The sequence below is a fragment of the Pseudopodoces humilis genome, chromosome 2, assembly GCF_049639895.1.
Source record: "Pseudopodoces humilis isolate 2021_Gansu_Grassland_sample_001 chromosome 2, ASM4963989v1, whole genome shotgun sequence".
NCBI classification, from domain to species: domain Eukaryota; kingdom Metazoa; phylum Chordata; class Aves; order Passeriformes; family Paridae; genus Pseudopodoces; species Pseudopodoces humilis.
In genome coordinates this window covers 664,656-682,102 of record NC_142201.1, presented here as the reverse complement: position 1 = coordinate 682,102, position 17,447 = coordinate 664,656, and the positions used below count along the sequence as shown (strand labels likewise).

Below are 17,447 nucleotides of genomic sequence, written 5' to 3'. Positions count from 1 at the left end.
ACAGGGACGGACAGGGATGGACAGGGACGGACAGGGACGGACAGGGACGGACAGGGATGGACAGGGACGGACAGGGACACCCCAGGGACACCCCAGGGACACCCCAGGGACAGCCAGGGCTGAGGCCCCTCTCAGCTGGGGCTCCTCTCCAGGCTGAGCAGCCCCAGCTCCCTCAGGCTCTCCTGGACATGGAGATGCTGCAGGCTCTGGATTTTTGAGCCTGCAGGAGATCAGTCCATGGCTCTGACAGCCTGTGAGGGGCATTGCTGAGTGTCGCAGGGCATTGCTGAGCCTGAGCCACACTCATCCTGCGAGGATTGGTTACCTCCTGCCCCAGCAGTTGATAAGGAAACAAGTTTATGACAAGTTCTTGATGTAACCACACCTCAGGGTAAGCATTTTGCCACGTAGACCATGAAGCACAACTGCTGAACCACTGCTAGAAACATTTTATAACCCACTAGATATTTACAGTTTGTCTTCTCTGAGTTTGAATACAACTTCCTCACTGATGCTACAGAAGAAAGAAACAGAAGCTGGTGTTGCCCAGGCTGTGAGGAGAGAAGCTGTCTGCAGAGCACAGGCAGCCAGGGGAGGACAAGGTGTGTCCCTGTGCCCGTTGATATCTGTCCCAAAACACTCCTGTGACGGAGGAAACGAGGCCCTTTGGGCTCTGCTGGACTTATTTCTGTTGGCTGACAGACAAAGGAGACAGAATTTGGTGGTTTCTTCTCATGTCAGCTCTGGAACAGGATGAAAGGGGCAAATACAGCATTTCATCTTGTGGGAAAAGTGTAGGAGCAGTGGTCCAGGAAGGAAGGACCTCAGGGAGCCCAAGGAGGGATCAGATCCCAAAACAGATTGTTTTTAATATCCCCCTTCTCAGGCAGTATCCCCTGTATTGGTTTTTGTTTCATCATTCACTCCCTGCCCTCAGAAGCCTTTCCCATTTTTTAACGCTGTCATTACTCTGCCATCAGGCTTCTTTCCCCAGGCCACGTTACATCATCTCCCTGTGGAGTCTGCTCATGGTGCCCCTCCCCACCCTGCCAGCCCTGCTTCCTCCACCAGGCTCAGCAGAGCTGAAGAGCAGCGAGGATGAACTTTTGGGTCAGGCCTTGGGATGAGCTGCCCAGGGAGGTTTGGAGTCGCTGGAATTGTCCCAGAGGAGTGTGGATGTGGCCCTTGGGGACAGGGTTTGGGGTGGTGCTGGGTGGGACTGGATGGCCCTGAAGGTCTCTTCCAGCCCTGGTGATCCTGGGATTAGGTTTGGAAGGACAGAAGTGTCCTAGGTGGCATTGACCAGGCTGACAGAATGAGGAAAGCCTGGCATAAACCTCTGTTTACAGCCTGTGGTGCCTTCAAAAGGTGTAATTTTGAACACATCTACAAGTTCCATCTTCATGGAGAATATTTAGAATCCCAGACTGGTTTGTGTTGGGAGGTACCTCAGAGCCCACCCAGTGCCAGCCCTGCCATGGCAGGGACACCTCCCACTGTCCCAGGAGCTCCCAATGTCCAGCCTGGCCTTGGGCACTGCCAGGGATCCAGGGGCAGCCCCAGCTGCTCTGGCAATTCCATCCCAGCCCCTGCCCACCCTGCCAGGGAACAATTCCTGCCCAAGATCCCAAGATCCAGCCCTGCCCTCTGCCACTGGCAGCCATTCCCTGGCTCCTGGCCCTGCAGCCCTTGGCCCCAGTCCCTCTCCAGCTCTCCTGGAGCCCCTTCAGGCCCTGCAAGGGGCTCTGAGCTCTCCCTGGAGCTTCTCCTGTCCAGCCTGGAATTTGACAGTGATCAGTGAGTTCTGCTCTGTTCAGGGGAGTTCCAGAGCCTGGTTTCACCCTTGGGTCAGCACGGCTGAAAATCCAACCCACTGCAAATCCTGGTGGCATTTCCATCCATGGCCTTTGTCACCACACTCTCCCAGATGGGAGAACAAAGCCCCTCTCTGAGGAGCTGTAACGTGGTTTCAAAAACTGTCCCAGAAGCAGAGGAGCAGAGAGGAGGGAGTGGGAATCCGAGAGGAGATTTGAGTGATGTGGTGGCAGGGTTGACAGGAAATTGGAAGAACTGGAGGTTGTTCATCAGATTCTTTGGTGCTTTCTCCAGTGGGGAATCCTGGGGTTAGTGATGCTCATTGGTGATGCTGGAGCGAGGATTTCCTCTCTCAGGCTTCCCCAGGGGCTTCTCATCCATCTTTGTGATGCCATCGTCATTCCAAGGCCTCAGTGTCTGCAGCAATGGCTGGAGAGGATGCACCGTGAACTTCAGGAACTCCAGTCCCCAAGGAAGAAACATTTCCAGTACATTGCACACAGGTGGTCCAAAGCCTGTGGATTATTCACAGCTCTTCCTGTAAAGCTGCTCTGTGCAGCTCTGTTTCTCACAGCAGCACAGTCTCAAGGGAAGGAGCCTTGCTCTGCACCCCACTTATTCAATAATAATTTTCTAGGATGATGAATTCTAGAAAATGACATTTTGCCAGGTGATAATAGCTCTTTCCCGATCTGCCTCAGGAAAAAACAAAAGCATGAAGTTACAAGCACAAGTGTTTCTGGTTAAGAATCAATTTAAAAGCTTTTCTAGAGCTTGGGATGGATATTTCTGAAAGCCTCTCTGGCTCTGCTGTTCAGTGGGATTGGGACTCAGAACCTCCAGGACCTGCTGGGCAGGGAAGACCCTGAAATTCCCAATAGGGAGAGAGAAAAATGTGGAGCTGGGGGGTGACTGTGTCCCTGACCCCTTGGCTGGTCCTGGGCTCTGGTTTCTCTCTCTTGATGAAATTCTCCCTCCACTCCCAGGACTGGAAGTGTCTGAACTGTTCCTTTCTCTCTTTCCTCATTGCTGTCTTCTGGAACCTGTTTTGCTGACCACAAGCTCAGACTCGTCTCCTTCAGTTTTCCCCACTTCCCTATTTCTTAATCATTCCACTTTTCTTTGCATTTCAGGTCTGAAATATTTTTCCAAGCACTCCCAGGCCTTCCAAGGCATCTGTTTTCTGCTGGCTCTGCCAGAACACGCCTCCAGCATCCCTCTGTACTCTCAGTTTACATCAGCACACAGTTAAAGTTCACCTGATTTATTGATTTATTGTCACTGTGCTGTCCACAAGCTCAGCTCAAGGTGAACTCTCCTCTGAATTGCTGCTGCCCTCTAAATTATTGCTCCTCCTCTAAATGATTTCTTCCCTGGGCTCCTGGGGGTCCGTGTGTCCCCTGTCCCCAGGCCTGGCTCACGACATGGCTCTGATGGAAGCTGTGGCTGAGGGAGAGGCCTCTCACCTACAAAAGCTTTCCTGGGTGTGGGGCAGGAAGGTTTCTGAAGCAAACGAAAGTGCAGGTCAGCCTGAAAAAAAAACATCTGGAGTGATTTTAGCAGCTCCTAAATCCTGGAATTGTCCAAGGCCTTGGGGCAGGGACACCTCCCACTGTCCCAGCTGCTCCCAATGTCCAGCCTGGCCTTGGGCACTGCCAGGGATCCAGCTCTGGGCACCCTGTGCCAGGATGTCCTTGTAGACACTTTTCCTGCTTCCATCCAAACTCCCAAAGTATCCCTGAGCAGCCAAAGCTGTCGTTTCTGTTCTGCTGCGTTTCCCTGAGCAATGAGCCCGTGCTGAGGTGGCACAGCCTCATCTCTGCCCGACCTGCCCTCAGCTGGTGGATTCCAGCGTGTTCCAATGTGCAAAGCAGCTGCTGGAGAGAGGAAAGCGGCTCCGGGAGCAGTGAAAGGCAGGGAATCTCCAGCCCCTCCTCAGCTCCATCTGCACCAGGCATTACACCCGAGGGTTTTGCCACTCTGAAAGCCAAAATAAAAGGGGAAATAGAAAATATGGAAAGAAGCTGATGCGGTGGGAGGAGGGACAGGGAACACACAGGGAGCTGGATTTGTTCCTAGGAGTGGTGATCCAAACACAGGATCAGAATTCCCAGAGCAGCCTTGGGGAGAGGTAGAGAAAAGCACCAATGAAACAAAACACCTTGTAAAAGATCAATTCAATAAATTCCATGTTCCCTGTTAAAGCAGAATATGAGCGAAATTAAAAAGTACAGAAAAAACAGGTACAGATTCCACAGAATCCCAGAATTCCTGAGGCTGGAAAAGCCCTCGCAGCCCAGGGAGTCCCAGCTGTGCCCGATGCCCACCTTGTCCCCAGCCCAGAGCCCTGAGTGCCACGTCCAGCCCTTCCTTGGGCACCTCCAGGGATGGGCACTGCAAAGCTCCCTGGGCAGCCCCTGCCAAGGCCTGAGCTCCCTTTCCATGGGCAAATCCCTGCTGCTGTCCACCCTGAGCCTCCCCTGGCCCAGCCTGAGGCCGTTCCCTCTCCTCCTGTCCCTGTTCCCTGGCAGCAGAGCCCGACCCCCCCGGCTGTCCCCTCCTGCCAGGGACTTGGGGACACTGGGAAGATCCACTCTGAGCATCCTCTGAAATGAAAATTGATGGAATCAATTCCTGTTTTCACCCTGCAGCCACTCCCAAACAGGAGATATTTCCACATCAAGCCCCCGAACCGTGCAGTTCCCAGGCTTCACTCCTGGACGTTTCCTTTTGGTGACAGAATTTCATCTCTCGCTCTCACTTGGATGCAGTGACACAAAACCCCTGGACAAAGCTCCCACTGCTGCCCCAGCCTTTACCCACCTGTGCAGGTGGGGCTGGATTTGGAACAGGGAATCACAGCTCCTGGGATTTTTAAAATTAAGAATACACATCTGTAGATAATTAAAATTAACCTAATTTAACTCCCACTTCAGCTGCCGAGTTTCCCTCTGACATCAGCTCATCCCACCCTAAAAACTTCACAGCTTTCCATCAAGGAAGAATAAATTCCATAAAATTCCATAGAAAGATGATGCCAGTGGGGACATCCTTGAAAACACATCATTCTTCATTAGGAAAAAAAAATAAACCAGTTCAGGTATTTCCTTACAAAATACTATTTTATTTTATAAACATTTTGATTTGTTTTTGCAATAAATAATTTGTCAAAGTAATTAGTGTTATATATAAATATGACATTTGCTTTTTAATGTCATAATCAGTGCCAGAGTTGCTACAACTCCTCAGGGAGCCACAACCAACAGTGGCAAAAGTTGTGGATCATTTAATTCCTCATTTTGAGCCAAGTTTCTTGTACTTAAAAAAAGAAAATGATTCTGTCAGAAGTCTGTGGTCACGTGTTTGTGGATTTCTTTCTGCTGGAGAATTCAGCCATGAGATAAACCCAAAAGTCCTTTTGCTTCTTCTTCTCAAAGGAAGAATGAGGAGGATATTTAGGCTTTTCCTGAGGATATTTAGGTTTTTCCTGAGGATATTTCGGTTTTTCCTGGGGCTGCTCCCAATCCTGAGTCTGAGGCTCCTTGTGCAGAGTCCTCAGGGTGCTCTGGTGTCCTGCTGGCCTCATCCCCACTCCCTTCACTGAGGCTTTGGGGTTGCTCTGAAATCACAATCAGCTTGTCACAAACCAGGAGTTCTTCATTTGGAAGTGGAGGGAAAGGCTGCAGAGCACTGGGAGGTTTGCTCAAAAACTGGGAAAAAAAGAGGAAGTGAGGATTAGATCTCTCCCACCATCCTATCCTGCTTGCTCAGAAATACTGGGATTATTAAACAACATTGGGATTGTTCTGCACACATCAAGTGGCTTTCCCAGGTCTTCCAAATCCCACAGGGCCAGCACTGTCATTTCCTCCCTAATATTCTGCTCCAGGCTTGGGGACAAGATGGAAATGCCTTTCAAGAATAACCTCAGGGCTCAGAGTCGTTTTTGGAAGAGAAACTTGAAAAAATTCACAGAGTTTTGATTGGGAACAAACACTAAATGGTAACTGGGCTGTAGGGGAAGGAGTTCACAGACAGATTTGTCAAGGACAATCCTTTCTGGCACTGGCAGCCATTCCCTGTGTCCTGTCCCTCTGTGCCTTGTCCCCAGTCCCTCTCCAGTTCTCCTGGAACCCTTCAGGCACTGGAAGGCCACAATGAGGTCACCCCAGAGCCTTTCCTTCCCCAGGCTGAGCAACCCCAGCTCTCCCAGCCTTTCCTCACAGATCTGCTCCCTCCCTCTGCTCATCCTCGTGCCCTCAGATGGAACAATTCTGAATTTGGAACAAGATACCAGCTGCTCTGTCAGGAGTGCTGTGCACTGTAGATAACAAAAATCAGCACAAATATCTTCATTATCAGCCCCTTTTCTACCAAACTGGGATTGGGAATGTTGTGGCACAGACCTGCAACTGAAACACTCCCATAGTGAAAGCACTGCCTTGGTCAGAGCACATTCTAGGGAGGCACAGCTGACCTTGGATTCCTGGGATAGCACCAGGACAAAGTTCTCCCTGTCTTTAGCCTCGAGCACATCCTGTGTGGAGCTGGTGCTGCCTGCCTGGGTGCTGAGCTGCAGCTTCTGCAAACCAAGGGCTGCAGGGCCAGGAGCCAGGGAATGGCTGCCAGTGGCAGAGGGCAGGGCTGGATCTTGGGATCTTGGGCAGGAATTGTTCCCTGGCAGGGTGGGCAGGGGCTGGGATGGAATTGCCAGAGCAGCTGGGGCTGCCCCTGGATCCCTGGCAGTGCCCAAGGCCAGGCTGGACATTGGGAGCTCCTGGGACAGTGGGAGGTGTCCCTGCCATGGATGGGGGGACACTGGGTGGGCTCTGAGATCCCTCCCAGCCCAAGCCAGTTGGGATTCTGATATTCCATGACACTCCTGGTGTCTCACCTAAATCAGGAGCCAAAGTCAGCTGCAAACCTGGGGGTGCTGAGCTCTGAGTGAGTCAAAATGAAAGCCCCAGAGGAACTGCAGGAGCTCAGGAGAGCACAGGTTGGTGCAGGAGCATTTGGTACATCCTTGTTTCTGGGAAGGGATTCTGCTGCAGCCTCCTTGTCCTCTGGGTGTGTGACAGGGGCAGTGGGTGCCCATCAGCAATGGCTGCTGTCACTGCTCCCCAATTTTCAGACTCCATAGGATCACAGATTCCCAGAATGGTTTGGGTTGGATGGGACTCCAAAGCTCATCCCATCCTGCCCCTGCCGTGGCCAGTGACATCTCCCACAGCCCAGGCTGCTCTGGTAGAGCTGATCCAGCCCAGGTTCCTTCCTCAGACACCTTCCTGAAGTTCAACTCGTGATTGCACTCATGACAGGACTTTGCTGCAGGAGAAAAAAAGGAGCTGCTTTAAGTCTAAAAGGAGGCAGGAGAGACAGATTTCTGTTGCTCACTGGCTAAATGAGGAACTGAAGTTGACACCTGGTACTTTCTCATTTCAAAATCAACAAACCCATCCTGGTTCTGAGCCATAAAAAGCTGGTGATTACAAATTCCAGATCACTGAGCATCAGGTGCCAGTGAAAGGAGGCAAAACAAAAGGAGCTCTAAATACTTTGGCACTGAGAGCCTTGAAAAAACAAATGGCTCTGCTGGAAAAGCTGATTTTCACGTGTTAGGCAGGAAACAAACCTCTTTCAAGTGTTGTGGGAAAACATAGGAAGGGCAGAAAACGTGTTTGGTGAGTCTGTAGAGATAAAAACTGGAGACGAAACAAGCAGTGACAGCTGTGGCCACAACAAGCATTGATCCCACCAGGATAGTCACAATTACCCACACAGGGGTTACACCTGCAAGAGACAAGGAAAAAAAACAAACAAATAAAATTGTCAACATTAATTTCTAAGTAATTCTTTTCAAATTATCACTTTCTCCATGGCAGTGCCCAAGGCCAGGCTGGACATTGGAGCAGTCTGGGACAGTGGGAGGTGTCCCTGCCATGGCAGGGCTGGCTCTGGGTGGGCTCTGAGGTCCCTCCCCAGCCATCCCAGTGTATGATTCCAGGATTTCCCAGTTCCCCATGTTACCATTGTGGGTTGTCTGCTCACAGAGCTCCCTGCTCAGCTCCCCTGTCTTGTTCCACTCGGGAATCACCGCCTGCACTCGGACACAATAAACTGTCCATGGCTCCAGCTGGGAGAGGATCTCAGAGTTGTGTTTGGTGTCCACCTGAGCAACCTGAAAACAGAGAAAAACAGAAAAAACTGAAGCATGTGAGATCAATGACTTAGCTCTGGAATCACCAAGGAATTACAGTTACAACTGCACCGTGAGACCATCCACACCAGCGACCTTTGGGCTCTTTCCAGCAGCACTAACAAAGTTTTAGGCTAATGAGGGTTGATAAGTGATATCTGGTGGCAGCCAGAAACTCACCCAACCAAATGAGATCAGCTAGGAGCACAGTGCCACACAAACACCATCTCACTGGAGAGGGAGCAAGTGGGAGAAAAGCACAAAAGGCCTCAGGTCGTGCCAGGGGAGTTTTAGATTGGATATTTGGAAAAATTTCTCCACTGACAAAGCTGTTGAGCCCTGGAATGAGCCAGGGAAATGGTGCAGTCCCCACCCCTGGAAGTGTCAAAAATGTGTAGATGTGGCACATGGGGACATGGGTTAGTGGTGAACACAGGGTGCTGGTTAATGGCTGGAAGTGATGGCCACAGAGGGCTTTTCCAACCTTCCCAACTCTGTGATTCTGTGGTCTGGCATCTAGACAAAACCAAAAACAAGAAAGAAAATCTCTCTGGGAGCTGTGAGGTGGCTGAGCAGATGAATTTGCTGTGCAGGATCAGTTATGTCCCTGTGACTGCAGGGCATTCCTCAACAGCAGACTCCAGCCAGGTTTCAATCCTGGAGCAGGAACCCACCTCCCAAATAACCTGTGAAGCCAGCCAGCCTCGGCCTGCTGCCTCCTCGAGCCCTAGGGAATCTCCCAGCCTTGCACTTGGAAATGTTGCACAGCCTCAAACTGTAGCTCTGCTCCTCTGCTGAACCCAGCTGGTGCATCCCAGGTGCAGGAACAGCTGCATTCCTCAGGAATTTGGGAATGGAAAAGCAGTGTGGGAAACCATGAGCCCTCCTTTTCTGGAGCTGAGTGGCAAAGCACCGTGCAGGTAACAGGTACAAATCACAATTACACAGAGTGGAGTCCCATTTTATAAAATTGCACTGATGCACAAAGCACTCATTAACTGTGACCACAGCCTGCTGCTCAGAGGCTTCCTGTTGGCCTCAAATAGAGGCCATCATGCTCTAATTAATACATTACTAATGAGCTTTCTCCATGCACTGTATATGGAGGAGCACCTGTGGAAGAGGCTGTCCTTGAGAGGGAGAAAGGGAACTGCAGAAGATACAAACTGCAGAGCTGCAGGTGACCACAGTGAATAAAAGCCTTACCCATTTTTAGATATTTTTGGGGGTAAAAAGCCCAAAGTCCCACTAAGAGTTATTAACCACAGAGTTATTGATAAGTATGGAAAGAGAAAACTCTGTCCATGCTGCTGTTTAATTACACAGCTCCTGTGTTTGCTCTGAGTCCCAGCTGTAGTGACCAGACTTGATTAATTGGCATCAGTAGAGATCAAGTTTTGCTCTCAGAATCACAGACTGGTTTGGCTGAGAGTGACCTCAGAGCCCACCCAGTGCCACCCCAGCCATGGCAGGGACACCTCCCACTGTCCCAGGAGCTCCCAATGTCCAGCCTGGCCTTGGGCACTGCCAGGGATCCAGGGACAGCCCCAGCTGCTCTGGCAATTCCATCCCAGCCCCTGCCCGCCCTGCCAGGGAACAATTCCTGCCCAAGATCCCATCAAATCCTACTCTGAAGCCATTCCCTGGCTCCTGGCCCTGCAGCCCTTGGCCCCAGTCCCTCTCCAGCTCTCCTGGAGCCCCTTCAGGCCCTGCAAGGGGCTCTGAGCTCTCCCTGGAGCTTCTCCTGCCCAGCTGAGCACCCCCAGCTCTCCCAGCCTGGCTCCAGAGCTATGCAACCTCTGCCAGCCCCTCCAGGAGCTCCCAGGAGTTTCCCAGGATGGTGTTTTCCAGGAGAAGCGCAGCTGAAGGTCAGGGAGTTGCCATACCCAGGAAGCAGAGGCCAGGTCTGTGTCTGTGCTGCCTTTCTTCCAGTAGAAGATCCTGTAATTCCAGGAGCCATAGTAGTGCCTCAGGGGCCACCTGTCCTGCCCGTGCCCTGCAAAGGGCCCCGAGAAATCCACGTGAAGATCCCCGGACTCCGACTTCAGCCTCACCTCAGGGGGGCCAACGGTGGCTGCACACGGGGAGAGGAGAGCAGAGGAGGGAATTCAGCTTCAGCTGGCTCAGCTGGATGTTTTTACACAGCCCAAAAGTCCCCCTTTAAAGAAAGTGTTAAAAGAAAGTAATTTCTTTTCCTGGATCAGGCATAAATAAATCCGTTCCTGACAGAAAAAAAGGGATTTTATTTTTGCAGTTAAACACCAGGTACCAATGCAGGCTCTATTCCCACACCCTCTAAACAAACTCAGTTCCCTTTTTCCGGCTGTGCTGACTCCAGGAGAGGAAGAACCACTTCCATGGCTTCTGCTCACTTCTCCTTCTGGGCCAAACTGTCACAACATCAGTCTGTCCTGCGCAGACCCCCTAGAAAAGTGTTTTCTTGTGGGGTTTTGTGGGTTTTGATTATGATCAGCTTGAAAAATGGAAAGGTCTGAATTATTTCTGCCTTGTGCAATCAAGATTCCTTGGCTGAAAATTAACCTTTCTCTGTGAGAGTGGTTTGTTTTTTTTTGAAGTAAGAAAAAATAAAAATTAAGCTTTTTGTCTGGCAAAGCAATGAATAAGGAAGTAACTGAATTTATTTAGGTGCACAGGAAGTCTGGCTCCTTGAAGACAACTTCTCCCTGGCTGGAGAACAGACACGTGCCTTATTTTAAGAGAAAACGATGCTTTCCTTGAAAATCTCCTCCAAAGGGGTCATCAACACTGTGATAATGAAATGATTTTGCTTTCTGCCAGCGTCCTGACCAAGACTTCACAGTTCAAACCATAAAACACTAAACGACAAAAGGCTAAAGGATAAAATCCCCCTGAGCCTCAGAGAGGCGGGTGGAGCTGTGCCAGGCAGTTTTTTGGGGAAGAGCAGGGAGAAGCTCACTGTCATCCATGGGTTTGAAGCGGAGGGTGAGCCAGGGGGAGCGCAGCCGTCCCGCCTCGGCGCGCAGCTGCAGGACGTAGTGACCGTACACGGACAGAGAGGACACGTCGCACTCGGGCAGCCTCAGCCGCGTCCCCAGCGTGTCGTAGCTGTCCCCGGGGATGTTGATGCTGTGGGGAACACAGAGTGTGGGGTGTTGGGGAGGATGAAACAGGGAAACCTTATCAATATGATTGTTTAGCAAAAAGATTCTGAAAAGATGAGACCTAGAATCGAAATAGAAATGAAAACCAGCTTTGAGCTATAGGATACTGACTGTTAATCACTATACAACCAAAGAACAATAGCCTAGCCAGCTGAAGGAGAATCCCTGTTGATAGAACAATACCCTTCTGCTGATGCTGAATCCAAAGGTCAAGCAGCAAGAGAAGAATTTGAAGAGTAGCTTTTAGAGTTTAAAATGTAACACTGTATGGTAATGTAGTAGTTCTTATAGGCTGTATGTAAATTCTATAGAATGTGTGTCATGTACTGGTTGGTTATTGGGAGTTAGAATATTCACTATAGAAAAGGATATAATGTATTCTAACAAGAACTTCGCTCTCTTAACTCCCTCTCTTAACTCTTATTCCCTTCTCTCCTCTTCCCCTCTTAAGCTCTCTCTTAATTCTTATTCCCTTCTCTTAACTCTTATCCCCCCCTCCCCTCTTAACTTCTCCTACCCTCTCTCTTAAGCTCTGTCCCTGCTCTTAGCCTGCTCCCTCAATCCCCACTCCTCTCTTACTCTCTCCTGCCTTCTTCCCCCCCGTGCTCCCTGACTCCCCTCTCCTCTCTGTCCCTGACCATGTTTACACTGTGGCTGGCAGTGGGCAGTGATCCCTTCCTCCCTCTGCCTCAATAATAAACTGCCTATACCTGAACAGCCTGACCCGGGAGAAGTCTCTCACCGTGGGTTTGGTGCCATAATAGTGGGGGAGGTTATAGATACATTTTATATTATTGGCTTTTCATAAATATTAAAGTGAATGTTACATGTATAAGGTTAGAAAACTTTGTTGTGTTAATACAGTTCCCTCTATTTCTGTTATTGATGAAACTTAGAAATAGTGGTATAATACATATATATGTTAGGCTATAACATGATATTAAAGCACAAACTACTTTTTGTTTATATAACCCAGAGACTGAAAAGATGGTCAGAGACCCCCCCTGAATTCTTAAGATTATCTTGTCCTCCAAGACCTCCAAGAGAAGGATTTATTGCGCCCTTATCAGAGGATATAAAACCCAGTGGTGCCAAGAAAATTGATTTATTGGGAAGGGGGCAAGGTGAAAACTGAACAAAGAAACATCTAAAACTTAAGAAGAATGTTTGAATATGTATAAGAATTTATGAATCTGTAGTAGGGTCCTGTTTTTAAGGGACAATCCTTTGTTAGTAAGGTGTGCTATCTTGGCTGAATGCTGAGCTGTATCTGTATATTTTACTCTATTTTTATCTCCTCATTGTCTTTCTATTAAACTTTTAATTCTATATAAAAAAATACAAACCTCGTTTTTCACATGGGAGCTGGCTGAATGTCTAAGGCAGCAAGGTGAGCAGTTAGGTGTAACAGGGGTGAGGAAGGGGTACAACACTTCAAACAGCCACTTTTAGTGGCTAAAGCCTCTCTTTCATGTTACAGCCTATTTTTATATAGTTTTAAAAGGCTTTGTGGTTAATTTTAATTGATTAGTAATTTTTTTTGCCACTTCATTAATTAGTTAGAAGGTGATTGTGTGTATATGTGTTAAGACTCTCTCGTCAATAAGCATTTACATATGTTTTAAATGGATTCTCATGGGGTAGACCTTTTATTTTTTATAGGTGCAACTAGTTTTTCTTATTAGATCGTTATGCAAATTGATTTTCATTCATGCTAGCTGTTAATTTAGCTGAGCAAGGCCTGATTTTATAAGGCCTTTCCTTTATAAGGTTTTATCTGTATGCAACATTAGCACTCAAGGACATAAAAATGTATCCAGTGTAAGACTCACACTAAAGATTTTATACCTGTCTATAAATCCATGAGAAACTTAGGGATTAAAATTCTAATTTTAATTAGAATTTTGGGGTGACAACAGCCCATTCAGCAGGCAGGAGCTCAGAGAAGCCAGCAAACACCCAGCCAGGGCCACTGCAGGGCACTGCTGTCCCCCTGGGACTCTGCTCAGAGCTGTCCCCAGGGTTTGCACACAAGGACAAACCAGAGAAAACAGGGCTGGGAAATTACCAGGAACTGCTTATGGAATAGAACCACAGCAAGTGTGGGCTGGAGGGACCTCAGAGCCCACCCAGAGCCACCCCTGCCATGGCAGGGACACCTCCCACTGTCCCAGGTGCTCACAGCCCCATCCAGCCTGGCCTTGATCAATACATGATTTGATAGATGGTATTTAATATATTTTAGTGTTTCTGCTTTGCATCAAAAGCCTGCCCAGAAATGTACTGATCAAGGGACCATGGTTACAGAAAATCTCTCAACTAAGCTTTAAGAGAAGGCTCTGGGTATGACTCAGAGCTCCTTCCAGTGCCTGGAGGGGCCTTATCAAGGAGAGAGAGAACTTTCCTATAGGCAGAGAGTGCCAGGAGCCAGGGAATGGCTGCCAGTGGCAGAGGGCAGGGCTGGATCTTGGGATCTTGGGCAGGAATTGTTCCCTGGCAGGGTGGGCAGGGGCTGGGATGGAATTGCCAGAGCAGCTGGGGCTGCCCCTGGATCCCTGGCAGTGCCCAAGGCCAGGCTGGACATTGGGAGCAGCTGGGACAGTGGGAGGTGGCCCTGCCATGGCTGGGCTGGGATGAGCTGGGCTGGGCTGGGATGGGCTGGGCTGGGATGGGCTGGGCTGGGCTGGGCTGGGCTGGGCTGGGCTGGGATGGGCTGGGCTGGGCTGGGCTGGGCTGGGATGGGCTGGGCTGGGCTGGGCGGGGCGGGGATGGGCTGGGCTGGGATGGGCTGGGCTGGGCTGGGCTGGGCTGGCTGCATATGAGAGCTCGGGGAAGGGCAAACACTCAGCACAACCAGGTCTCTTCCATCACAGGTAAGAGTGATTGAGAGTGATTCTCCATGAGACAGAAAATCCACACACACAGCCAGTGTTAGAATGTGCTTGTGGTTCCAGAACAAACAGGATGAAACTGCCCTGGGTGTGAATGCCCAGAAAATGCCTCTGCCCTGTCCTTCAGCTCTGCAGAGAAGCCTCTCACAAGCTGAAATAAATGGCCAGCTCCTGACTGTGCTCTGGAAGGACACAAAACCCAAGCACACGGAGCTGTAAGATGTGAATTAAAGCCAGCCCAGCCCCAGACCTACCTCTTGGATCGGACAGTGTAGGTGATGTTCCCTTCAGGGAACCTTGGTGCATCCCACTGCAAGGTGCTGTGAAGATTGACTGAAGTGATCCTTGCGTTTCGGGGCTTTGGGATCATTCCAGAAACTGTGGGAGGAATCAGAACCAAACATTGCAGTGTTTGCTCCAGCACTTCTCACTCATCCAAAATTTAAATGCAGCCTCTGCCTTGCCTGAGGTGCTTATGTAGAACAAAGCCAAATCAAATTAATTTAAATCCTGATGCCTCCCCTGCCTCCTTATGCAACAAAACAAATTACTGGCACCAGTGACTTCCAGTAAGTTCTTGCGACACCAACAGTTCTTGGGCATGACTGAGCTGGTGCTGCCCAGGACTCAGGGCATGAACTCTCCCTGAGACTGTCAACCCCAAATTTCTCTAAGCAGTGCTCCAGCAGCACTGTGGGAATAACAAGGGTGTGGGGATTGATAAACAGAGATAAACCAGAAGCACCTCTGAAGGTAATAGAGATATTACATATAATTAAATATAATTAAGTATCATTAATCAGCATTATTCACAAGTGACAAAACCCCAGTTTTTCTCCTTTCTTGGAACTGAATAAAAGAAACCCTAAAGTCGTGTAAAGTATCAATGAAAAGTCCATTACTGTTATGATTTAATTATTCTTACGCAACTGTAGGTATTGAGACAAGAATAGCAAAGATTCCAGCCCATTACTGCACAACAAATGAGCAATGCAAACAAACCCTGCCAGAGCAGTGCTTAAATGTCACAGGAGTCACACCTGATGACAGTTGATCTAAGATAAACAACACATTTTCCATGTCTGTAGTTCACAGAATCATCAGGGCTGGATGAGACCTTCAAGGTCACCCTGTGTCACCCCCACAACCAGCCCTGAGCCATGTCCCCAGCTGATGCAGAAATGAATGAAATTCCTGTGGCAGTCACCCCCTCTGGCAGGGATGAGTTTGAAATCTGAATCTGGCTTAAACAAAACCTATTTCAGAATCTGTTTTTACAGTGTTACTCTTGCACTCAACAAACAAATCAAACACAATGCACATCACAAATACAGAAGTTCAAATCACACACTGGTGTGGGCTGGAGAGACCCCAAATCCCACCCATTCCCAGCCCTACCATGGCAGGGACACCTCCCACTGTCCCAGGAGCTCCCAATGTCCAGCCTGGCCTTGGGCACTGCCAGGGATCCAGGGGCAGCCCCAGCTGCTCTGGCAATTCCATCCCAGCCCCTGCCCACCCTGCCAGGGAACAATTCCTGCCCAAGATCCCAAGATCCAGCCCTGCCCTCTGCCACTGGCAGCCATTCCCTGGCTCCTGGCCCTGCAGCCCTTGGCCCCAGTCCCTCTCAGTTCTCTTGGAGCGCTGCCCCTCCTTTGAGTATGAGATCTGAGGTAGGAATGCAAATTGCCAGGAAAATGAACATTTCCTTGCAAGGCTCTCTTCCCTCACAATGCGTCCTACCTGAGGAGTGTCCAGGTATATTGGGCACTGTGGAGCCAAAGAGATGAGGAAATTCTGGGGTTTCAGCTTTGTGAAAAGCCCTCGCAGCCCAGGGAGTCCCAGCTGTGCCCGATGCCCACCTTGTCCCCAGCCCAGAGCCCTGAGTGCCACGTCCAGCCCTTCCTTGGACACCTCCAGGGATGGGCACTGCAAAGCTCCCTGGGCAGCCCCTGCCAAGGCCTGAGCTCCCTTTCCATGGGCAAATTCCTGCTGCTGTCCACCCTGAGCCTCCCCTGGCCCAGCCTGAGGCCGTTCCCTCTCCTCCTGTCCCTGTTCCCTGGCAGCAGAGCCCGACCCTCTGCAGACAGAGACACGGAGCTCTCGGAACGCAGCTTCACCCCCACGCCCACCTTTCCTCGCCGGGACTTGCACAATGTCCCAATCCCGGCAGGAGCGTCCCCGTTTCCCGGCACAGAGTGAGCCCCGGGGCGATAACGCCGGCGGAACCCCGGCACCGCCGGGCCGGCACCCGCAGAGGCCGGGCGGGCTGGACAGGGCGCTCCCGCCCGCCCGCTCCGTTCCTCACAGCCCCCGAGGGGCCGCGCCGGGCTCGGGGCAGTGCGGAGCCTCAGGACCGCCCTCTCCTCAGGGATTGCCCCCTCAGGCACCGCCGCCCCCTCAGGGATCGCCCCTCAGTCACCGCTACCCCCTCAGGGATCGTCCCTCAAGGATCGCCGCCCCCTCAGGGATCGCCCCTCAGGCACCGCCTCCCCGGGCGCATCTCGCTGTCGCTCCCCCTGAGGGCACCGCCGCCCGGCGGGACCGGGATCTCGCTCCATCCCTCCCCCCGTCCCTCCCCGGCGGACTCACCGCAGAGCAGGAGCCCGCTGCAGAGCGCGGCCCGCAGCGCCGCGGCCATGGCGGCTCCCTCAGCAGCGGCGCGGCGGCCACGCCATGGCTGCGGGAGCGGGGCCGGCCCGACAGCCCGAAATCCCGAACCCCGACACCCTTCCGCTTCCCCGCACCCCGACAGCCTCCCGCCTCCCCACGGGGCGGGCCGGGCACGGGGCAGCCCCGGCACCCTTCCGCTTCCCCGCGGGGCGGGCCGGGCATGGCGGGTTCCCCTCACGCCCCGAGGCTGTTTCCCCTCACACACCGAGGCTGCTCACCGCGGCGATTTTAAACGTCGTGAAAATATTTTGAGTTGTTAATTATAGAAAATTATATAAAAATAAATTCAAAAAGTGTATTAATGCCTCGGTCGACTCTTTTGTCAGCTGAGTATTCCTGTCTCTGCCCCCATTATTCCACTTGATCAGCTCTCTCTGCACAAATAGAGCATGCAGCCAGCACAACAGGCTTCCCAAAAATCCAGTGACAGAAATAAAGAACAAGAAAAAATTGAAAAAGTGGTCTGGTTGAGAGTCCAGCCTTCCACTGTCCCAGGAGCTCCCAATGTCCAGCCTGGCCTTGGGCACTGCCAGGGATCCAGGGGCAGCCCCAGCTGCTCTGGCAATTCCATCCCAGCCCCTGCCCACCCTGCCAGGGAACAATTCCTGCCCAAGATCCCATCCAGCCCTGCCCTCTGCCACTGGCAGCCATTCCCTGGCTCCTGGCCCTGCAGCCCTTTGTCTTTCCCCATCCCCATTGGGAACAATTTCTAATCCAAAACTGGTCTCT

At 51.1% G+C, this 17,447-nt stretch overlaps 1 protein-coding gene across 5 annotated transcripts; it reads right to left on the bottom strand.

Moving 5' to 3' along the window:
* Positions 1–4,987: 4,987 nt before the first annotated feature.
* Positions 4,988–17,127, bottom strand: IL10RB (interleukin 10 receptor subunit beta). 5 transcript variants are annotated; one of them, XM_088051014.1, is made up of 8 exons: positions 16,638–16,896; positions 14,300–14,423; positions 10,950–11,119; positions 9,898–10,085; positions 7,843–7,993; positions 7,448–7,605; positions 6,710–7,140; positions 5,400–5,525 (listed from the first exon to the last, which is right to left on the bottom strand). In XM_088051014.1, exons 1-7 carry the CDS (start codon positions 16,684–16,686, stop codon positions 7,108–7,110), a joined length of 873 nt encoding a protein of 290 aa, XP_087907140.1. In that variant the 5' UTR covers positions 16,687–16,896; the 3' UTR covers positions 5,400–5,525; positions 6,710–7,107. The 5 variants fall into 5 exon arrangements, with proteins under 5 accessions (XP_087907139.1, XP_087907135.1, XP_087907138.1 ...); XM_088051013.1 differs by lacking the exons at positions 6,710–7,140; positions 16,638–16,896 and adding an exon at positions 16,937–17,127 and having other exon boundaries at positions 4,988–5,525; XM_088051009.1 differs by lacking the exon at positions 6,710–7,140 and having other exon boundaries at positions 4,988–5,525; positions 16,638–16,894.
* Positions 17,128–17,447: the final 320 nt, after the last annotated feature.

Coding starts and splice junctions, on each gene's coding strand:
- IL10RB (XM_088051009.1), bottom strand. CDS start 16,686: ATGGCCGCGGCGCTGCGGGCCGCGCTCTGCAGCGGGCTCCTGCTCTGC. Junction 11,120..14,299: donor TACACTGTCCGATCCAAGAG/GTAGGTCTGGGG, acceptor TGTTCCCCACAG/CATCAACATCCCCGGGGACA. Junction 7,606..7,842: donor TGAGCAGACAACCCACAATG/GTAACATGGGGA, acceptor TGTCTCTTGCAG/GTGTAACCCCTGTGTGGGTA.